The sequence below is a fragment of the Oncorhynchus keta genome, chromosome 16 (assembly GCF_023373465.1).
Source record: "Oncorhynchus keta strain PuntledgeMale-10-30-2019 chromosome 16, Oket_V2, whole genome shotgun sequence".
NCBI classification, from domain to species: domain Eukaryota; kingdom Metazoa; phylum Chordata; class Actinopteri; order Salmoniformes; family Salmonidae; genus Oncorhynchus; species Oncorhynchus keta.
In genome coordinates, this window is record NC_068436.1 from 8186196 (window position 1) to 8210010 (window position 23815).

Here is a 23815-nt window from a genome sequence, read left to right on the forward strand (position 1 = left end):
TGTTTCTGGCCCAATCAAGTATCTTCTTATTATTGATGTCCTTTAGAAGTGGTTTCTTTGCAGCAATTTGACCATGAAGGCCGGATTCAGGCAGTCTCCTCTGAACAGTTGATGTTGAGATGTGTCTGTTACTTGATCTCTGTCAAGCATTTATTTTGGCTGCAATTTCTGAGGCTAGTAACTCCAATTAACTTATCCTCTGCAGCAGAAGTAATTCTGGGCCTTCCATTTCTGTAGAGGTCCTCAGGAGAGCCAGTTTCATCATAGCGCTTGATGGTTTTTGCGACTGCACTTAATGAAACTTGTTCTTGAAATGTTCCACATTGACTGACCGTCATGTCCTGAAGTAATGATGAACTGTCATTTCTCTTTGCATATTTGAGCTGTTCTTGCCATAATATGGATTTGGACTTTTACCAAATAGGGTTATCTTCTGTGTACCAACCCTACCTTGCCAAAACACAACTGATTGGCTCAAACGCATTAAGGAATGAAATTCCACAAATTAACTTTTAACACAGTACACCTGTTAATTGTAACGCATTCCAGGTGACTACCTCATGAAGCTGGTTGAGCGAATGCCAAGAGTGTGCAAAGCTGTCATCAAGGCAAAGGGTGGCTATTTTGAAGAATCTCAAATATAAATATATTTTGATTTGTTTAATTAAGACTTTTTTGATTACTACATGATTCCATGTGTTATTTCATAGTTTTGATGTCTTCACTATTATTCTACAATGTAGAAAATAGTAAAACATTACGAAAAACCCTTAAATGAGTAGGTGTGTCCAAACTTTTGACTGGTACTGTATATTTTTTATTCAGATTTTTCAGAGAGTGCTGCAACACCCTCAGCACCTCTACTTCCTGTGGCTACGTGGCCGAGTAAAAACAAATGGACCGTTATGAGGTAAAAAGCATAACTATGTCCAATTTGTCCTATCATTTTTCCCAGTAGGAGTAATTATGTAGATATTTCCAAATTTATAATGCATTAATCATATTAGCCTAATGGTTAGAACATTGGCCCAGTAACCAAAAGTTTGCTGGATAGAATCCCCGAGCTGACAAGGTAAGAATCTGTTGTTCTGCCCCTAAGCAAGGCAGTTAACCCACTGTTCCCTGGGTGCCAAAGATGTAGATGTCAATTAAGCCAGCCCCCGGCACCTCTCTGATTCAGAGGGGTTGGGTTAAATGCAGAAGACACATTTCAGTTGTTATCCCCATTTCCCATGATTCATCACATACAAAACAATGCATTGTAAGAGCTTGGCCTGTAGTATCAAATGGAGCACCCATGAGCCAAAAAGGGGTCCTCGAAATGTGTGTAGGCCTACTAAATGTTATGTCACATTATTGTACTACACTATTTCAGGCTGCGCATGTATAAGCCATGAGCAGAATCAGTCAGTTAATGCCTGCCCATTGGCCGTCGTCTGATCTGATGTAACGGCTGTGGCTGTCGTCTCTGGTGCCTGTCCCATCTGTTCGGTCTGAGAGGCCAGCAGCCAGGCTTGGACAACAGTGTCCTGGTGAGTGGGACTGGAGGAGGTCCTGTTCTTCCTCAGGAGGATCAGTCGTGGGTTCTTCATCAGGGTGTAGAGGAGCATCCCATCGCCGCCTGGCCCGACTTCCACAGGCTGAATCTACAACACAGTGGTATTAGAGAGAACTTCCACAGGCTGTATCTGCAACACAGTGGTATTAGAGAGAACTTCCACAGGCTGAATCTACAACACAGTGGTATTAGAGAGAACTTCCACAGGCTGAATCTACAGCACAGTGGTATTAGAGAGAACTTCCACAGGCTGAATCTACAACACAGTGGTAATAGAGAGAACTTCCACAGGCGGAATCTACAACACAGTGGTATTAGAGAGAACTTCCACAGGCTGAATCTACAGCACAGTGGTATTAGAGAGAACTTCCACAGGCTGAATCTACAACACAGTGGTAATAGAGAGAACTTCCACAGGCTGAATCTACAGCACAGTGGTATTAGAGAGAACTTCCACAGGCTGAATCTACAACACAGTGGTAATAGAGAGAACTTCCACAGGCTGAATCTACAACACAGTGGTATTAGAGAGAATTCCACAGGCTGAATCTACAGCACAGTGGTATTAGAGAGAACTTCCACAGGCGGAATCTACAACCCAATGGTTTTAGTGAGAGACTGACATGATCTACAAATAATTATTACGTGTCCTAGCATTCATATTTCAGGTCTAAAATGTCACTTGTATGAGTTGTGAGGCGTCCAGGATGTGCTCATTTGTCTGTTTTGATCAACAGTCTGTGATGGGCTACTGAGGTTTGTAGTGGTGGGAAAAGTACATAATTGTAATACTTGAGTAAAAGTAAAGTAGTAGAAAATTACTTGAGTAAAAGTGAAAGTCACCCAGTAAAAGTCTAAAATTATTTGGTTTTAAATATACTTAAGTATCAAAAGTAAATATAATTGCTCAAATATAAATAGTAAAGTACACACACCCCAAAAGACTACTTAAGTAGTACTTTAAAGTATTTTTACTTAGGTACTTTACACCACTGGAGGTTAGTATGATTTGTGCTCTCAAAACCTTCTGATCTCTCAAGGACTATTTAGTCTAATACACACTCACATGATGAGACACTTCAACCTACACTAAATGATCTTTCAAACATCCCATTCTTTTGATCTGCAGCTGTGTTCATGACATCTTGATGTTAACTGACCTGGCGATGGTGTGTTGTTGAACGTGGAGTACGATTCTGCCTCTGTGGTCCTCTGTTGTCTCTCCAGGAGAAGATGGCAGAAACACAACATGACAGGGTTGTTGTGGTAGTGGTCTGTGAAAATCATCCTGATCCAAGTGCTGTAACCTGAAATAGACAGTCAAAGAGTTACATTCTATAGGACGTGTACTTGCCACACAATCTTTGTCATTCAAATCCAGTGAAATGCTGCCACCTTCTGTATAAATAAAATATGACGATGACGAACTATGTAGAATACACAAAAGAGAGCAAAGTCTAGGGTTGCAAAATTCCGGGAACTTTCAATAAATTCCCTGGTTTTCCCGAAATCCTGGTTTAAGGATTCCCGGAATCATAAGCCAAATTTCTGGAAAACCAGGAAATATATAATTTAAATCTAACTTATATTTGCTTTGTGGTCTTTGTGTGTTTTTGTTATGATCAGGCTTTCTTCTTCTCTCTCTGTCATTTAGGTTAGTATCGTGGACTAAGTACAACGTTTATCCATCCTCAGTTTTCTCCTATCACAGCCATTCAACTCTGTGACTATTTTAAAGTCACCATTGGCCTCATGGTGAAATCCCTGAGCGGTTTCCTTCCTTTCCGACAACTGAGTTAAGAAGGACACCTGTATCTTTGTAGTGACTGGGTTTATTGATACACCATCCAAAGTGTAATTAATAACTTCCCCATGCTCAAAAGATATTCAATGTCTGCATTTTTTTCTACCAATAGGTGCCCTTCTTTGTAAGGCATTGGAAAAAATAATCTGTGTTTGAAATTCACTGCTCGATTGAATGACCTTACAGATAATTAATTGTATGTTTGGGGTACAGAGATGAGGTAGTCATTCAAAAATCATGTTAAACACTATTATTGCACACAGAGCCAATCCAACTTATTATGTGACTTGTTAAGCACATTGTTACCCCTAAACTTATTTAGGCTTGCCATAACAAAAGGGTTGAACACTTTAATTTGTAATGAATTTGTAAAAAATGATACAAACATCATTCCACTTTGACATTATGGGGTATTGTGTGTACAGTAGGCCAGTGATACAACAACTCAATATAATCCATTTTAAATGCAGGCTGTAACACAGCAACATATGGAAAAAGTCAAGGGGTGTGAATACTTTCTGAAGGCACTGTTGAATAAATGATAATTTTTCAGAAAAATAACATTGTCTTATTACATAAGCATGTCTATAGCAAAAACACAGTCAAACATACTATATCTTACTGTATGTTGATGTACTACACTATCTAGAACCTAAAGGAGCTATCTACAACCTAAAAGGGTTATTCAGCTGTCCCCATAGGAGAACCCTTTGAATAACTCTTTTTGATTCCAGGATGACCCCTTTAAGGGTTCCATGTAGGCCCCTTTCCACAGAGAATTCTACGTGGGACCCAAAAGGGTTCTACATGGAACCAAAAAGGGTTCTCCTATGGGGACAGCCAAACCCTTTTTTCTAAGAATGTTGTGTTACTGGCACCAGTGGATGTTGGTAACACTTTACATGACACATTATGATACAGTCATAACCATGTCATAATATGTCATAACAGCTGATATAATGTGTCATAACCTGTCATAATATGGTCATAACACTTTCATGACACATATATGTAGACCTGATGTTACATATATTGGGTTATTTTATGGCTGGTTATCACACCTACATAAGAGTGTTAAAAACGACAAAACCTACCACACAAGGCAAAACATTCCATTACACCATAGCCTACTTGTCAAACAGTATTTCTATGTAATATAACATTTTCTGAAATGGACCATATTGAATTATCATTGTAATTGTGCACACATTGATGTCAGACATGCACCTACCCCAATGCTCTGTTGACTGGGATGAATGCAGGAGCAGATTTCAGGAGCAGGACAAGACACCCTCTTTTTGACTGATGACTGGCATAAGGCCATGGTATCTATCTGGCTTACAAGATTCTGATCATACTGGTCATAATGCTTCTTGACAGTGTCATAAAGTGTATTTTCTTAGTCCAAGTAAAGTGACACAGGATGGTCATAATGCTTCTTAACAGTGTCGTGAAGTGTGAAAACACAACTTTAAAGGAATTCAATACCACAACAAAGGATAAGAAGCAAACTTTCAAACGAAAGGAAATTTCTTTGCAGGGAAAAACACATTTGAATAAACGTGGGTTTTTGACGCTCTTATGTAGGTGTCACAATCAGCCACAAAATAACGCAATATGTCACAACAGGGGTAAATATATGGGTCATGACAGTGTGATGATCATATTATGACAAGTTATGTCAGCTGTCATGACATATTGTGACATGGTTATGACTGTATCATAACGTGTTATGACGCTAGGTGTCAAGTACAGTGTTACCTGGATGTTAACGTACTGTATGGGGGACACAGAGACCCCTTACCGACGGAACGAGAGAATAGTGTAGGTCTGTCCTATAATATATGCCATTTAGCTGACGCTTTTATCCAAAGCGACTTACAGTCATGTGTGCATACATTCTACGTATGGGTGGTCCCGGGAATCGAACCCACTACCCTGGCGTTACAAGCGCCATGCTCTACCAACTGAGCCACAGAAGGACACTGTAGGAAGAGGTCCATGGGTACACCACTGTCACAGGTCTGGTTAGGAGAGCCCCTTCAAGACAACAAATAAATAAACAATTAAAAAAGGAAAGTTGACTTTCAGACTGAATAATACATTTCTTCCATGAACGAGTCAGTAAAATGTACAGATTTACAGTTATCAAGCATCCCTTTATAACTGACACAGTGGTTAGCCAAAATTTGAATTGCACTCGCTTCTTATCGTGTCGGGACCACTTTCAACGAGCAAGGGAGTAACATAAAAGATAGTACTTTCTGTTATCGCGTTTAAGAAATATCTACTGATAGCTCTCAAAGCCCCGTTTCCTAGTTGCAGTCATGTGACGTACCTTTGACCCCAAATGCCAAACTATACAAGTGGCACCTTGTGCTCCCTTATTGACTGACATGTTACCGTGCAATGGCACTGTCAACAGAGAGCGCAGTAACAGATAACCAATGGGATCGATTCCCTTGAGGTTTTTCTCCCTCCAAAGGATAGTTTATTTTCCTGTGAGTTTATCATTACCAAGCTCGTCACTTGTCCTCACTGTAAAATTAATTATTGTATGGGATATTTTTCAACAGTGCTTTGCGGAACAGTAAGATGTTTTATTTTTTATTTTGAGGAAGCAGTGCTTTGACGGTTGAGTGCATTCGAAAAACTCCATCATTTAGGTTAGCGTTGTGGAATAAGTCCAATGTTGTTGATCCATCGTCAGTTTTCTCCTATCACAGCCATTAAACTTTGTAACTGTTACAAAGTCACCAGAGGAGTCTCTCAGGCAACTGAGTTAGGAAGGACGCCTGTATCTTTGTAGTGACTGGGCGTATTAATACACCATCCAAAGAGTAATTCATAACTTCACCCTGCTCAAAGAGATAATCAATGTCTGCTTTTAGAAAATATACAGTACAAGTCAAAAGTTTGGACACACCTACTCATTCAATGGGTTTTCTTTATTTTTACTATGTTCTACATTGTCGAATAATAGTGAAGACGTCAAAACTATGAAATAACACATATGGAATCATGTAGTAACCAAAAAAGTGTTAAACAAATCACAATATATTTTAGATTTGAGATTCGTCAAAGTAGCCACCCTTTACTTTGATGACAGCTTTGCACACTCTTGGCATTCTCTCAACCAGCTTCATTTTATTGACTTATTTTACCTTTATTTAACTAGGCAAGTCAGTTAAGAACAAATTCTTATTTTCAATGACGGCCTAGGAACAGTGGGTTAAGTAACAGGTATGCCTTGTTAAAGGTTTATGTTTGAACAATCAGTTGTGTTGTGACAAGGTAGGGGTGTTATACAGAATATAGCCCTATTAGGTAAAATACCAAGACCAGCTCAAATAAGCAAAAAGAAACGACAGTCCATCATTAAAACATGAAGGTCAGTTAATGCGGAAAATGTCAAGATCTTTTAAAGTTTCTTCAAGTGCAGTTGCAAAAAAACATCAAGCGCTGTCTCTCATGAGGACCACCACAGGAAAGTAAGTTGAATAGTTAAATCTGCTGCAGAGGATACGCTCATTAGCATTAATTGCAGCTCAAATAAATGCTTCACAGAGTAACAGACATCAATTGTTAACATCAACTGTTCCAACTGTTCAGATGAGACTGCTTTAATCAGGCCAAATTGCTGCAAAGAAACCACCATAAGAAGAGACTTGATTGGGCCAAGAAACATGACTGGTGGAAATCTGTCCTTTGGTCTGATGAGTCCAAATTTGAGATTTTTGGTTCCAACCGCTATGTCTTTGTGAGACGCAGAGTGGGTGAACGGATGATCTCCGCGTGTGTGGATCCCACCGTGAAGCATGGAGGACGAGGTGTGATGGTGTGGGGGTGCTTTGCTGGTGACACTGTCAGTGATTTATTTGGAATTAAAGGCATACTTAACCAGCATGGCTAGCACATAATTCTGCAGTGATATGCCATCCCATCTGGTTTGTGCTTAGTGGGTCTATCATTTGTTTTTCAACAGGACAATGACCCAACACACCTCCAGGCTGTGTAAGGGCTATTTGACCAAGAAGGATAGGGATGTAGTGCTGCATCAAATGACCTGACCTCCACAATCACTCAACGTCAACCCAATTGAGATGATTTGGGATGAGGCTTCCCGGGTGGCGCAGTGATTAAGGGCGCTGTACTGCAGCGCCAGCTGTGCCATCAGATTCCCTGGGTTTGCGCCCAGGCTCTGTCGTAACCGGCCGGTCCGTGGGGCGACGCACAATTGGCCTAGCGTCTTCTGGGTTAGGGAGGGCTTGGTCGGTAGGGATGCCCTTGTCTCATCGCGCACCAGCGACTCTTGTGGCGGGCCGGGCGCAGTGCGCGCTAACCAAGGTTGCCAGGTGCACAGTGTTTCCTCAGACACATTGAAAGGCTGGCTTCCGGGTTGGATGCGCGCTGTGTTAAGAAGCAGTGCGACTTGGTTGGGTTGTGTATCGGAGGACGCATGACTTTCAACCTTCGTCTCTCCCGAGCCCGTACGGGAGTTGTAGCGATGAGACAAGAGTAGCTTGTAGCTACTACAACAATTGGATACCATGAAATTGTGGAGAAAAAGGGGTAAAATTCACACAAAAAAAAGAGATGGTTTGGGATGAGTTGGACCGCAGAGTGAAGGAAAAGCAGCCAACAAGTGCTCAGCAAATGTGGGAACTCCATCAAGACTGTCAGAAAAGCATTCCAGGTGAAGCTGGTTGAGAGAATGCCAAGAGTGTAAAAAGCTGTCATCAAGGCAAAGTGGCTACTTTGAAGAATATAAAATATATTTTGATTAGTTTTGTAACGGTTTTCTAGGTGTGGTGAAGGAGAGTCGGACCAAACTGCAGCGTGTAGATTGCGATCCATGTTTAATGAACAAAAAACGTAACACGAATCTAAAACACAAACACTACAAAACAAAGAACGTAACGAAAAACGAAACAGCCTTTACTAGTGAAAACTAACATAGACAGGAACAAGGACACTAAGGACAATCACCCACGACAAACTCAAAGAATATGGCTGCCTAAATATGGTTCCCAATCAGAGACAACGATAAACACCTGCCTCTGATTGAGAACCACTCCAGACAGCCATAGACTTTGCTAGATCACCCCACTAGCTACAATTCCAATACATACACACCAAAACCCCAAGACAAAACACACCACAATACAAAAACCCCATGCCACACCCTGGCCTGACCCAATACATGAAGATAAACACAAAATACTTCGACCAGGGCGTGACAGAACCCCCCCCCCCTAAGGTGCGGACTCCCGAATGCACCTCAAAACAATAGGGAGGGTCCGGGTGGGCGTCTGTCCATGGTGGCGGCTCCGGCGCGGGACGTGGACCCCACTCAGTTAATGTCTTAGTCCCCTCTCCTTGCGTCCCTGGATAGTCCATCCTCGCCGCCGACCATGGCCTAGTAGTCCTCACCCAGAACCCCACTGGACTGAGGAGCAGATCGGGACTGAGGCAGCTCGGGACTGAGAGAAAGCTCGGGAGTGAGAGAAAGCTTGGGAGTGAGAGAAAGCTCAGGAGTGAGAGGAAGCTCAGGAGTGAGAGGAAGCTCAGGAGTGAGAGGAAGCTCAGGAGTAAGAGGAAGCTCAGGAGTGAGAGGAAACTCAGGCAGGTAGATAGATCTACCAGATCCTGGCTGGCTGATGGTCTCAGCAGATCCTGGCTGACTGGCGGATCTGGCGAATTCTGGCTGACTGGCGGATCCTGGCCGACTGGCAGATCCTGGCCGACTGGCAGTTCTGGCAGATCTGGAAGAGTCTGGTTGACTGGCAGATCTGGAAGATTCTGGTTGACTGGCAGATCTGGAAGATTCTGGCTGACTGGCGGATCCTGGCTGACTGGTAGATCCTGGCCGACTGGCAGTTCTGGCAGATCTGGAAGAGTCTGGTTGACTGGCAGATCTGGAAGATTCTGGTTGACTGGCAGATCTGGAAGATTCTGGCTGACTGGCGGATCCTGGCTGACTGGTAGATCCTGGCTGACCCTGGCTGACTGGCAGATCCTGGCTGACTGGCGGATCCTGGCTGACTGGCAGTTCTGGCGGATCCTGGCAGACTGGCAGATCCTGGCAGACTGGCGGATCCTGGCCGACTGGCGGATCCTGGCCGACTGGCAGTTCTGGCGGCGCTGGGCCGACTGGCGGTACTGGTGGCGCTGGGCAGACTGGGGGCACTGGCGGCGCTGGGCAGACTGGCGGCGCTGGGCAGACTGGGGGCTCTGGCGGCGCTGGGCAGACTGAGGGCACTGGCGGCGCTGGGCAGACTGGCGGCGCAGGGCAGACTGGCGGCGCTGGCGGCGCAGGGCAGACTGGCAGCGCAGGCGGCGCTGGGCAGACTGGCGGCGCTGGGCAGACTGGCGGCACTGGTGGCGCTGGGCAGACTGAAAGATCTGGCTGCTCCATGCTGACTGTCGGCTCTGGCTGCTCCACGCTGACTGGCGGCTCTGGCTGCTCCACGCTGACTGGCGGCTCTGGCTGCTCCATGTGGGCTGACAGCTCTGGCGGCTTCTTACAGACTGGCAGCTCCTTGCAGACTGACAGCTCCTTGCAGACTGACAGCTCCTTGCAGACTGACAGTTCTGGCTGCTTCATGCAGACTGACAGCTCTGGCTGCTTCATGCAGACTGACAGCTCTGGCTGATCCATGCAGACTGACATCTCTGGCTGCTCCATGTGGGCTGACAGCTCTGGCGGCTTCTTACAAACTGGCAGCTCCTTGCAGACTGACAGCTCCTTACAGACTGACAGCTCCTTGCAGACTGACAGCTCCTTGCAGACTGGCAGCTCCTTGCAGACTGGCAGCTCCTTGCAGACTGACAGCTCCTTGCAGACTGGCAGCTCCTTGCAGACTGGCAGCTCCTTGCAGACTGACATCTCTGGCTGCTTCATGCAGACTGACAGCTCTGGCTGCTTCATGCAGACTGACAGCTCTGGCTGCTCCATGTAGAGTGACAGCTCTGGCTGCTCCATGCAGACTGACATCTCTGGCTGATCCATGCAGACTGACAGCTCTGGCTGATCCATGCAGACTGACATCTCTGGCTGCGCTGAACAGACAGGAGACTCCAGCAGCGCTGTCGAGGAAGAAGGCTCTAGCTGCGCTGAACAGGCGGGAGACTCCGGTAGCGCAGGAGAGGAGAAAGGCTCTGATAGCGCTGAACAGGCGGGAGGCTCCGGCAGCGCAGGAGAGGCGAGGCGCACTGTAGGCCTGATGCGTGGTGCTGGCACTGGTGGTACTGGGCCGAGGACACGCACAGGAAGCCTGGTGCGGGGAGCTGCTACCGGAGGGCTGGTGTGTGGAGGTGGCACAGGATGGGCTAGACCGTGAAGGCGTACTGGAGATCTTGAGAGCAGTGTTGGCACAGGACGTGCAAGGCTAGGGATGTGCACAGGAGGCCTGATGCGTGAGGCTGGCACCAACTTCACCAGCCGACTAACACGCACCTCAGGACGAGTACGGAGCGCTGACCCAGGTGCCATCAAATCCCTGACACGTTCCGTCGGGCGAATTCCATGCAAAAAGCACCAACACAGCAACTCTCTCATTTCTCTCTCCTCCAATTTCCCCATTAACTCCTTCACGGTCTCTGCTTCGCTCACCTCCAACACCGGCTCTGGTTCTGGTCTCCTCCTTGGCTACTCACGATAAACAGGGAGAGTTGGCTCAGGTCTGACTCCTGACTCTGCCACACTCTCCCTGAGCCCCCCCTCCAAGAAATTTTTGGGGCTGACTCTCAGGCTTCCTTGCCAACCGTGTTCCCTCATATCGCCGGCTCCTCTCTCCGGCTGACTCTGCTCTCCTCGCTGCCTCCACCTGTTCCACCTTTGGGCGGCTACACTCCCCTGGTTTAGCCCAGAGTCCTCTCCCGTCGAGGATGTCCTCCCATGTCCAGAAATCCTTATTTCGCATCTCCTCTTTGGGCTGCTCCTGCCTGTTGACACACTGCTTGGTCCGTTTATGGTGGGTGATTCTGTAACGGTTTTCTAGGTGTGGTGAACAAACACTACAAAACAAAGAACGTAACGAAAACCGAAACAGCCTATACTAGTGAAAACTAACATAGACAGGAACAAGGACACTAAGGACAATCACCCACGACAAACTCAAAGAATATGGCTGCCTAAATATGGTTCCCAATCAGAGACAACGATAAACACCTGCCTCTGATTGAGAACCACTCCAGACAGCCATAGACTTTGCTAGATCACCCCACTAGCTACAATTCCAATACATACACACCAAAACCCCAAGACAAAACACACCACAATACAAAAACCCCATGCCACACCCTGGCCTGACCCAATACATGAAGATAAACACAAAATACTTCGACCAGGGCGTGACAAGTTTCACAATTTTTGGGGTTACTACATGATTCCATATGTGTTATTTCATAGTTTTGATGTCTTCAATTCAATTCAGTAATGTAGAAAATAGTAAAAATAAAGAAAAACCCTTGAATGAGTAGGTGTGTCCCAGCTTTTGACGGGTACTATATATAATTATTATTTTTTACCCTTCTTTGTGAAGCATTGGAAAACCTCCCTCGTCGTTGTGTTTGAATCTGTGTTTGTCTGCTCGACAGAGGGACTTTATAGATAATTGTGTGTGGGGTTAAAGATAATGTAAGTCATTTAAAAATCATGTTAAACACTATTGTTGCACACAGTGAGACCATGCAACGTATTATGTGACTTGTTAAGCACAGTTTTACTCCTGAACATATTTTGGCTTGCTCTAAAAAGGGTTTGAATACTAATTGACTCAAGACATTTAAGCTTTTTATTTTTTATAATTTGTAAAAATGTCTAAAAACCTAATTTCACTTTGACATTATGGGGTATTGTTTGTAGGCCACTGACACAAAATCTCTATTGAATCCATTGTAAATTCAGGCTGTAACACAAAAAAAATGTGGAAGAATTCAAGTGGTGTGAATACTTTCTGAAGGCACTGTAGTTACAGATAATTATAGACTAACGTGTGACATTTACTTAAATAAATATGTTACTTAAACATGCTTGGTTAACTCATGTTCCCTTCCCCAAAAGGGAATGCATCTGTCTGTGTCTTCCGGCACATAGTCATGTTTATTCTATATCAATCCATATGCACAGTAAATCAAATACAGGAAAAGAATTCATTTTCACTCTACCATAGTCCAGTGGTGGCTGGTGCTGCTAGAAACTAAGAAGGCAAGATACCGATATTGTCAGGTTTGTTCAGAGGCTTGTCAACAGGTTGGTTTTTATGTGACTTTAAAGTGCCTCACAAAAGACATAAGGTTGGTCAATCGTTGTTTCGTAATCCGACGTCAGATTTTGGCAGAAAAACTGGCCAGGCAGGTTGAGCGCACCAATGTCTGTGGTGGGGAAGCTCGTTACCAGTAAACTTTTGTGTTGTAGCCTGTGATTCACGGAACACAGCGGTGAGATGCTGAAAAAGATATTCTGCAGCCTTGTGCTTTTATGTCTCTTATCTTTCTCAGTATATTTCTGGTATCAGTTGAGATACTCAAATGTTACTGAATCGAGTAGGAATGCTTTGCTGTCCAGTTTGAAGGATTCCCAAAGTGAAGATGGATTAATAAAATCAGGAGTCGATTATGGAGGTATCCGCTTGGAGTTAGATTTAGGGAAAGAAAATCTAACGAAAGAAAATGGTAAGTTCTGTGCTATATAACTTCTAAATATATGCAAATATATGGATATTCGGACACTACTATGATTATGTTTAAAAAGTAAGGTCTCTGAAGACCAAAGACATTTGTCAATAAGCTAGAGATTTTTTAAATTATGTCATTTAATGGCACATGTATGGCATAGTAAGCTAAAAGGAAATGATTTGATTATTAGCTTTCGTATATGTCATGCCTTGGTCTTAGTATTTTGTGTTTTCTTTAATTATTTGTTCAGGCCAGGGTGTGACATGGGGTTATTGTATTGTCGTATTGGGGTTTTTGTAGGTATTGGGATTGTGGTTGATTAGGGGTGTGTCTAGTATAGGCTTGGCTGCCTGAGGCGGTTCTCAATCAGAGTCAGGTGATTCTTGTTGTCTCTGATGGGGAACCGTATTTAGGTAGCCTGGGTTTCACTTTGTATTTCGTGGGTGATTGTTCCTGTCTCTGTGTAGTTTCACCAGATAGGCTGTAATTAGATTTCACATTCCGTTTGTTGTTTTGCATTTGTAATAGTTATTTCATGTATCGCTCTTCATTTATTAAAGACATGAGTAACCACCACGCTGCATTTCGGTCCGACTCTCTTTCTACAAACGAAGAATGCCGTTACAGTATAGCGTTATATTTCTTAAATTGTGTCCCTTCAGAGGGCAAGAACAAGATGTGCAGTGCATTCGGAAAGTATTCATACCCTTTCCCTTTTTCCACATTTTGTTACGTTACAGCCTAATTCTAAAATGGATTAAATACATATTTTTCCTCATCAATCTTCACACAATACCAATGACAAAGCGAAAACAGTTTTAGACATTTTTGCAAATGTATAAAAACTAAAAACAGAAATACCTTATTTACATAATTATTCAGATGCTTTGCTATGAGAATCAACATATCAATTGATTGGACCTGATTTGGAAAGGCACACACCTTCACCTGTCTTACATAAGGTCCCACAGTTGACAGTGCATGTCAGACAAAAGACCAAGCAATGAGGTCGAAGGAATTGTCCATAGAGCTCCGAGACAGGATTGTGTCGAGCCACAAATCTGGTGAAGGGTACCAAAAAATGTCTGCATCATTGAAGGTCCCCAGTGGCCTCCATCAAACTTAAATGGAAGAAGTTTGGAACCACCAAGACTCTTCCTAGAGCTGTCCGCCTGGCCAAACTGAGCAATCGGGAGAGAAGGATCTTGGACAGGGAGGTGACCAAGATTCCAATGTTTACTCTGACAGAGCTCCAGAGATGGGAGGACCTTCCAGAAGGACAACCATCTCTGCAGCACTCCATCATTCAAGCCTTTATGGTAGAGTGGCCAGACGGAAGCCACTCCTCAGTAAAAGGCACATGCCAGCTCGCTTGGAGTTTGCCAAAAGGTACCTAAAGGACTCTCAGACCTTGAGAAACAAAATTCTCTAGTCTGATGAAACCAAGATTGAACTTTTTGGCCTGAATGCTAAGAGCCACATCTGGAGGAAACCTGGCACCATCCCTACAGTGAACTTTGGTGGTGGCAGCATCCTGTTGTGGGGATGTTTTTCAGAGGCAGGGACTGGGAAACTAGTCAGAATCGAGGGAAATATAAACAGAACAAAGTACAGAGAGATCCTTGATGAAAACCTTCTCCAGAGTGCTCAGGACCTCAGATTGGGGCGAAGGTTCACTTTCCAACAGGACAATGACCCTAATCAAACAGCCAAGACAATGCAGGAGTGGCCACAGGACAAGTCTCTGAATGTCCTTGAGTGGCCCAGCCAAAGCCCGGAACTGAACCTGATCGAACATCTCTGGAGAGACCTGAAAATAACTTTGCAGCGAAGCTCCCCATCCAACCTGACAGAGCCTGAGAGGATCTGCAGAGAAGAATGGGAGAAACTCCCCAAATACAGGTGTGCCAAGCTTGTAGCGTCATACCCAAGAAGACTCGAGGCTGTAATCGCTGCCAAAGGTGCTTCAACAAAGTACTGAGTAAAGGGTCTGAATACTTATGTAAATGTGATATTTCCATTTTTAATTTTTAATACATTTTGCAAAGATTTCTAAAAACCTGTTTTTGCTTTGTCATTATGGGGTAATGTGTGTAGACTGATAAGGGGGAAAAAACGACAATCTATTTCAGAATAAGGCGGTAACTTAACAAAATGTGGAAAAAGTCAACGGGTCTGAATGCTTTCCGAATGCCCTGTTGCTATTCTCTGCTTCAGATGACAGCTGACCATAAGGAAAGTCATGCCATCATACTGTAATCCTGTGGCTGCATTGGTGATGCATGCCGTGTGATAAGCTGCTAAATGGATTCAGATAGCTGATATACTGAGACAGAGTGACAATCAAATAAAACAGACTGGAGATCTTACAGCAAGACACGAAGGAAATGTTAATTTGAGAATACAACACAGACACATTACAGACGGAACCCCTTCCCCTCTTTATTGCAGGACTGTAATATGTGACTAATCAACATTAGTTCATTAGACACTTGTTCATTTTGAATAAGGGTGTAACAATTAAAACAAGTTTAAACACTTCACTTCAAAATGTAAAAATACGCAGTGGCCATTTTAGCATGGAAATCTTGGTGGGGCAAACTCAACCAATTGTTTTTTTTATGCATGCCAGCAAAGCCACTACACAACACAACACTAAACAATACATTAATTGTGACAAACAGTGCCCATAAACTGTTAGGGCCTACATAAAGCTGTCCCAACAGCAGAGCTTTCCCTTCAGCAACATGGAGTGTAATCCTTACCACTGCTACACCTGATATGGCTGACTTGCTTGAATGAAGAAAGTTTATACTGACTCCTTGTGGAAGTCGATAAGAACTGCATTCTCCAATAATCATGAACCATACACAAACATTATTACATTTATGTTCAGTAAATTCCTTATGTTTGTTAATTTCTCATTAACACTTAGCTCCAAGTATAAGCAAGTGCAAGCAAACGAGCTGCGGCAAGGTAGGCCTTTCGTTCAGCACTTTCAAAATGGACACCAACAGAAATTGTCCGTGTAACTTATTATGTGATTTGTTAAGCCACATTTTACTCCTGAACTAATTTAGGCTTGGCTAAACAAAGGGTCTGAATACTGATGAATACTATATTTTAGTTATTTAAAAAAATATAAAATATGTCTTCCACTTTGACATTAGAGTATTTTCTGTAAATCCATTTGAATCCCGTTTTGTAACAATCAAATTTGAAGAAATCCAAGGCATCATTTTATTCACATTTTCTTTTGTCCAACACCTGAAACAATTTAATATTTGATTTTTCAGAAACTACAGAGACCAAAACCCAAGAATTAAAGAAATGCCCAGATCCCTCTCCACTTCTAGGTACATGGTAACATAGAAAACAATCAATTAAATCCTCTATCAATACCAATAAGTACTGATACCATTTCTAAAGGCACCAAGTCGCCACATGAACAGATTTTAAGTTGATTTAATGTAGCTTTTCTCCTGATCTGCAGTTGGGCCTCTCAGGGTTGAGTTCTCTACGCCTGTCAGCTTGGATATAGTGAGGAAGGAGAACCCAGGCCTGCAGGAAGGAGGTCGCTACAAACCACACGACTGTGTCGCCCTCCAAAAGGTTGCTCTCATCATCCCCTTCCGCCTTCGTGACGAGCACCTCAAGTTCTGGCTCTACTACCTCCATCCCATCCTTCAGCGCCAACAGCTGGACTATGGCGTCTATGTTATCAATCAGGTACAGTACAACACACATTTGGAAATGTCAAACTTAAATTTAGCACTTACATTTAAACACTTGAATGAAACACTTAGGGCCTGTTTCCGGGAAACAAATTAAGCCTAATCCTGGACTATGTAGCGATTACAATGGAGATTCTCCATTCAACATGCTATTAAGACCAGAATTAGGCCTAATGTGTTTCCAGAAAACTGGCCCTTAAATGACGTAGAGCCTGATTCCGCTCTAGGTTTCTGCTTTTTTAGGGAGTTTTTTCTAGCCACTGTCATGACGTTGGCCTGGGGGGTAGGTTTATGACAGTCATAAATACCTCTTCCCCCCCCTTTTTCCTCTCTCTACCCTACTGACGTTACATTTGCAAAACCCTTCGTTAACATAGAGATTCTGGGAACATCAGAAAGTGGGGGGAAATGAACTATATTCTGGTAATCCGACCAATGGAACATATGCGGTGGTACTTAATGAATATGATGTCAGTTCGGTCGTCATCTGAGACATTCTCATCAATGATAAGATGACAAACTCTACAGTGGAAAGTCTACACATCAGACTTATCGGATTCACATGGAATTGTTGTTCAATTTAAATGTTTGAATATGAAATGATTCGTGATGGGATGAAATGTGATTTTAGCTTCTAAAATGTGAGATTTGGGTTTTCATAAGATAGGGCTCTGCTCAATCAGTGGCCCACCTCTGTGAAGGGACATGGGCTAGAACAGTTTTCAAACACGCCCTCCTCTCCCTTCCTATATAAGCCCTTGACGACAATATAACCTCCTGTTCCGAGGACGTGAGGACGACGGTCCTATGTCAGAATGGTTCAGATAATAACTACAGAACGAAGCCAACATCAGCGTGAGCTTTGGTTGCGAATGGTATGAACTTTGAACTCTTATTCACTACAGAAGTGATACCTCCTGGCCGTTGAGTTAGCAACAGCAGATGCAAACGAGGGTTAGGAAGGAACAGACAGAGTATCCCGTCTATCAAACAACAACGTTACTACAACGTATACAATTGACAACCAGAGACATTTTTCAAAGGACTCGGTTGGGCAACACGGCCTTCCATCTACCACCAACCTACCGAAGCGCAGCTCAGAGTAAATATTTATTGCATTTTCCTTTTCTAAATGGGCAGTAATTTAGAATGCATAAGATACTGTATTTACGATAGTACTTCTTCCCTTTGTTCCTCAGTCTTCCCGCTCTTTCACTCAAATCCAGCCCCTTTTATTTTGTGTAACAAGCTGTCATATCTGTTCCGCCCGCTAGGGACGTTTTCCTTTATGATGTCATTTGTAATCAAGTTATGATTTAATTATGTGTATGTGTAATTCTGTATGATTAGTTAGGTATTTAGTAAATAAATAATTAAACCCAATTTTCTATTGCTGGTTCAACTTGTTAGCCAGGGTTTGTGCAGATAACCAAGAATTTCCAACTTTCAGATGAGACTGAATTAAGATGACGATTAATATTGACTGCTATTGATGTAAAATATTACTAGGTCTTTAAGAGTTTATTCGGAAGATAACAGCTCTATAAATATTATTTTGTGGTGCCCGACTCTCTAGTTAATTACATTTACATGATTAGCTCAATCAGGTAATATTAACTATGGAGAAATTATTTTATAGAATAGCATGTCATATCACTTAATCTGGCATAGCCAAAGACACGACACCACCGTGCTTCTACATTTGCATTGCTTGACGTTTGGGGTTTTAGGCTGGATTTCTGTATAGCACTTTGTGACATCTGCTGAATTAAAAAGTGCTTTATAAATACATTTGATTGGTTTACAGTAAGATGTTTAACCTTCATCTTGAGGATGCCTTTTACCTTCATTAGGATGGAGACAACACGTTCAACAGGGCCAAGCTGATGAACATTGGCTATGCTGAGGCCCTGAAGGAGTATGACTACGACTGCTTTGTGTTCAGTGACGTGGACATCATCCCCATGGATGACCGCAACACCTACAAATGCTTCAGCCAGCCCAGACACCTGTCTGTCTCCATGGACAAGTATGGCTTCAAGTACGTGTCAAGTCCTATCGCAGTGCCACAGTACGGTGTAGACCTCAACCAATAACCTTTATTTTGGAGTGAACTATCACTTTAAATGTTTAAATGCTGACTCATTGTTATGACCATGGTAAATGCCAGAGTGGTTGTTAATGTTTCCTCATACCTACAGTATTACCAAGGGAAAAGGACTCGATTCAATCTGTTTCGCTGAACCGTTAAAGAGATTTAAATGCCAAATTGAACCGTAAAGTTATTTTCCACTTGAACCAACATATGCCTCTGTTACCGTGAATATAGTCTCCACTAACACAGGAACATTGCTTTTAATGTAACTCTGGCTCAAACGCAGAACTTTAACGCTATGGATTGAATACATCCCCAACACTTCAATTCCTACCTTCGGAGGCACAGCACGACAGAACAGGAAACTATAATATATCATAACATATGACATTTAGCAAACACTTTTATCCAAAGTGACTTAGTCATGCATGCATACATTTTATTGGCCCCAAGAATCAAACCCACTATTTTGACATTGCAAGCTCCGTGCTCTACTCACTGAACTACAGTGGACCACCAAGGGAGAGCCCGTCACGTGCAACGCCTCAACCACTCGGCCATCACAGCTGCTAGTATTTCCAGTATATCTGTATATTTGATTGTCTTCGTCTCCTCCATAGGTTGCCCTATAATCAGTACTTTGGCGGTGTCTCATCGTTGAGTAAAGAGCAGATCATGAAAATCAACGGCTTTCCCAACAACTACTGGGGCTGGGGTGGTGAAGATGACGACATTTTCAACAGGTCAGAAAACGTTTAACCTCATAGACATGTAGCACATCGTAACTGTTGATCTTACTTACGTTTGCCTGCTCATAAAATCACATGATGTGATACATTTTTTAATTAAAAAAAATCTAATTCATATCACTGGTCTGATTTCCATAGGGTGAATAACAGAAAAATGTCTCTCTCTCGTCCGTACGGCGTAGTCGGAAAATGCCGGATGATCCGTCACGAGAGAGACAAAAATAACAACGACAATCCTCAGAGGTAAAGCTTTAGAACAACCGCGTTCACTAAAATCCCCCTCAGGTTTTGAACTATCACCCGTTCGCCAACTATACTCTAAATGTTGATGACAGTTGATTATTTTGCCCTGCAGGTTCAAGAGAATAGCTCACACGTTAAAGACGATGGATACCGATGGCCTCAACTCTCTCGAGTACGAAGTTGTTGCAGTTGAAAAGCATGACCTGTTCACAAAGATTACAGTAGACGTGGGGATGCCACCCGAAGATTAAAGAAGACATGGACAAAGGATGAATGAGGAAGAGATGGACAAGCAGGGCCCTGCGTGCCCGTTTGTAAATCCAGCTCTGTGAAAAAGGCAGGAACCATCTGGAATGAGGTCAAGAAAACTGCCCAGAACAGTACGAGAGATGCTTGGTAAGAGGGCAGCGCACAATCTATTTGTTGCATTAACCAATAACCTATTGCAGAGGCTGCAGCGGTTATGATGCAAACATGACTTAGCATGAATCTTTGAGGAGGTGTCATGATATCCACCTACTAATTGGTACTTTTGTCCCTCGAGCGGCCCAATTGGCTGAGCATTGTGTAGTGCTGCCTTCAACTGCTTTCGCCGAAACTCGGTAAAACAAGGTCACAACTCTGAAATAAAAAGTTCCAAGTTCCAATTACAAGTGAGAAAGTCTGAGATGATTTTGATACCCAAGTTGCGACGTTTCATCTCTGACCTTTCACCTTTTCAAGGAGCAAACTTTAGGTTTACAAATACTGTATTTTTGCCCTGCACTAGTGTACATTCTGTGTGTAAATCTGAACTTTAATTTAGTATTTTGTAGATATTGGGCTATTATAGTGTGGCTACTGTGTGAGCCATGGGAAACTCCAACACAATGTTCAACTGTTCAAAATAAAATGACAGAGACCTCTTCTTTATTTGCCAATTGCTTTATTATCTGGTCATGATGATGTCATTTGTTTGGTGATGTCAAATCCCACTAGCAGCTCTCCTCCTTCATGACTAAGATGTCCGTTCTGGTTTCCCTGTAGAGAAAGGAATGTTCATGCCATGATTTATTTATTATGTCGTTGGGTATGAATTATGTTCAATATGGTTGTATTACACATTCAAATGGAATTCAATGAAACCTGCTCTCATGGAGTCTTAATTTGATCACTCTTTTGTTGCTGAGAATTTTCTTGCACAGCAGGAAATGCAAACGTGTAGTGTATTTGAGTTTTTAAAAAGGCGTCTAAAGTTTGTCATTTCAATTTAGAAATTGCAGACTTGATTTGCCCTAACGAAAAATGTGCTAACCCATACAAAAATATCCATTCATTATAATCCACATAATAATTCACATTTCCTTGTTTGCTGCAGGATTTTTTTTTTCCTGCTGTAGCAAACTGGCTCAAATTAAGATCCTACATCCATAGTATCTGTGTGTCATTATCTAGGTTTCCATCCAATTGGAGACAGATTCTAAATATTCTAAAGTCCACAAAAAGAAAACAAGCATATTTTCCCACCAGTGGTGCGTTTCCACCAAACGGACCCTTTTCAGATCAAATTCAGCTCTTGATGACGTAGCGCACATAAAATGTACTTTTTCGCTTAAGTTTTCATGTACCGAATAAAGATCTAAATTTCAATGTGTTTCCATTGCATTTTCAACTCTACCGATAGTTATGTCACAAAAACTATTGCGTTAAATAGCTAATGTACCTACTCTGGTCTTGGTACTTGCGCTCTAGACAACAGCTCGCAGCTAGCCTACATAAGGAGAATTTATTTGTCAAACGGCAGTCAAGCATTGATCATCATGTCACCAAAATAAGACCCTCGATATGTATTGGAAAGGAGCATCAAGGTCATCTTGTACTTTCACCACCCTGTGATGTTCGTCATCATTTATTAAATCTGAAGCCTAATAATCGGCATGCTTTCCAGAGTTGTAGTGGGAGGTCGACACACCTTATCATCGCGTGACTTCAAGTTTACTTTGATATTATGGTTATTATATCAATATGTGTGCTTAATGGCGTTTCCACCACCATGTCTCGCATAATTCATTATACCGACACAAAAAGAGCCCACCATGTCCAACAAATTAGGCCTATCTGTTGGCATTTATAAAATGTTACCTAAACTACCTGTTTCCATCACAGCTGTCATGTTTTTTTTTGTAAATAAGGTATGACTTTACTCACAAACTGTGGATGGAAACGTGGTTCCAGAAGCACTTTAATGGGCACAACATTACATTGTAGGAGCCTACAGAATGTGGATTTTCCTGAAATACTGGTTTGATTGAACTCAGTCCCTTGTACTTCAGCGTTAACCTGGAGGTGTTGAGTGTTGTTTCTGTAAACTGACTCTCACAGCTTTATAGTGATATGGTGGGACAGGGCTGTGAGAAAGGAGCAGCTGTGTACCAGAGACATCATTCCAATACTTTTTGTGTGTTTCAACTTGTCTGGAATGCCTGATGGGCAGGGTTAGCCGTTTTGGAACTAGTCTATTGGTTCCATTGTGCCAGGCAAGCTCAATCAAGCCCCGTTTTAAGTGTCTGAAATGATTTCAAATAATACTTTAACCCAGGTCGGCACAGTACTCACTGTCTCTGGACACAGAGTGCACACTCGTTGGGGTAGGTGTTGCCATCGGAGCCACACACAGGAGCCAAGTTCATAGGGCAAGCCAGAATCTCCACCATATCAACACAAGATGGCTGCAAAACAATATGACATTACTGTTAGGACCAAGAGCATGGGCAGTCAGGAGAGTGTAATGTTTCGTAATGCTGAGTTAGAAATGCATTGTGTAGAACAAGTATGAACGATATGATTGCATGTCGTGTGGAATAGGGGTCGATTGTATCAGGCTCTATTGATTACATTTCTATCTGCTGACACTTTCTGAATGTTTCATGACACTGAATTCACAGACTAGGGTGAAATTGTCCCTAGATGCTGATCTTGGGTTTTGCGTTTTCCCCGCTAATGGTCAAGGTTATGATTGGGGGAGGGGAAGCTGATCCTTAATCTGTACCTAGGGGGAATTTTACCCCCAGCTGAATTCACACCAGGTTTGGTTTACAAAGCAGCATTTACATTAAACATGCCAAAATCAGCCTTACCTTTCTGTAAAGTCCAGAGTTTTCTTCTTCTGCGCCTGAAGAAAACAAATAGTATGTTACAATGTTTTTCAAATCACCTCAAGAATGTTATTACAATGTCAGACTATGGAGGTTAAGGTAACATCGTACACATTTAACCATCATCTCATGTACTGTACATTAAAACTGGTATATCATCTGATCACTTAGCCTTAATAGTTTCAACATAGTTTCATAGTCCCTCGACTCCAGCAGGTGGCAGAATCAAGCTTTCCCCATAGTTACTGAACTACTCCACTGTTCAATCAATGCTTTCTTTGAGTATTCAATTAAATTCAATCAACTTTATTAAACCCCAAGATATCACACAGAAAACAGTTGCACTTGACCTGCAATGGCGACGAGGAGCATCACACACAGCACCATCACTACTTTTCCAGCCATGTTGTCAGTGGACAGACAGCGAGAGTGCCCTATCTAACAGTCTCTCAGTGGTTATTGTGAAGCAGCAGGTGTGAGAACTTTCACAGCTGACAGGAGTCAGGCTGTGTCCCAAATAGCACCCTATCCCCTATAATATAGTGCACTATATTAGTCCTATCAACACTGGTCAAACCCTAGTCAAATGTAGTGCCCTATATAGGGAGTAGGGTGCCATTTGAGACACAAATGGACTTTACTCTGCAGAAGATGATGAAATACACGTTGAAGTGCTGTAGTTTTACATTCCTATGAATTCATTTTTTTCAGTTAATTGTTGTAGTTACACTTTACATGTACCACAGGAAGGCTTCAACTCTGAAATAACCTCTTAAATGACCATCCTTGTTGTGGGAAAGTCTGAAATGATTTTGAT

The 23815-nt window shown here is 42.7% G+C and overlaps 2 protein-coding genes and 1 long non-coding RNA gene across 4 annotated transcripts; 1 reads left to right on the forward strand and 2 right to left on the reverse strand.

Moving 5' to 3' along the window:
- Positions 1–773: 773 nt before the first annotated feature.
- Positions 774–5207, reverse strand: LOC118395685 (uncharacterized). Of its 2 annotated transcripts, none has more exons than XR_004828024.2 (3): positions 5167–5207; positions 2719–2865; positions 774–1646 (listed from the first exon to the last, which is right to left on the reverse strand). It is a non-coding gene; the product is annotated as an uncharacterized LOC118395685 (long non-coding RNA). The 2 variants fall into 2 exon arrangements; XR_004828022.2 differs by having other exon boundaries at positions 5124–5207.
- A 1626-nt stretch (positions 5208–6833) lies between these two features.
- On the forward strand, positions 6834–20772 carry LOC118395470 (beta-1,4-galactosyltransferase 1-like). Its single transcript, XM_052464345.1, has 9 exons — positions 6834–6853; positions 12957–13040; positions 15979–16019; positions 16340–16399; positions 16537–16772; positions 18631–18818; positions 19493–19615; positions 19760–19864; positions 19977–20772. Exons 1-9 carry the CDS (start codon positions 6834–6836, stop codon positions 20113–20115), a joined length of 996 nt encoding a protein of 331 aa, XP_052320305.1. The 3' UTR covers positions 20116–20772.
- Positions 20770–23485, reverse strand: LOC118395471 (probable pancreatic secretory proteinase inhibitor). Its single transcript, XM_035789287.2, has 4 exons — positions 23349–23485; positions 22981–23015; positions 22460–22572; positions 20770–20884 (listed from the first exon to the last, which is right to left on the reverse strand). Exons 1-4 carry the CDS (start codon positions 23401–23403, stop codon positions 20839–20841), a joined length of 249 nt encoding a protein of 82 aa, XP_035645180.1. The 5' UTR covers positions 23404–23485; the 3' UTR covers positions 20770–20838.
- Between the last annotated feature and the right edge of the window lie 330 nt (positions 23486–23815).

Coding starts and splice junctions, on each gene's coding strand:
- LOC118395470 (XM_052464345.1), top strand. CDS start 6,834: ATGAGGACCACCACAGGAAA. Junction 6,854..12,956: donor ATGAGGACCACCACAGGAAA/GTAAGTTGAATA, acceptor CCCAAAGTGAAG/ATGGATTAATAAAATCAGGA. Junction 16,020..16,339: donor AGCAAACGAGCTGCGGCAAG/GTAGGCCTTTCG, acceptor TTGATTTTTCAG/AAACTACAGAGACCAAAACC.
- LOC118395471 (XM_035789287.2), bottom strand. CDS start 23,403: ATGGCTGGAAAAGTAGTGATGGTGCTGTGTGTGATGCTCCTCGTCGCC. Junction 23,016..23,348: donor GCTCCTCGTCGCCATTGCAG/GTCAAGTGCAAC, acceptor TGTTTTCTTCAG/GCGCAGAAGAAGAAAACTCT. Junction 20,885..22,459: donor GCACTCTGTGTCCAGAGACA/GTGAGTACTGTG, acceptor CTTTCTCTACAG/GGAAACCAGAACGGACATCT.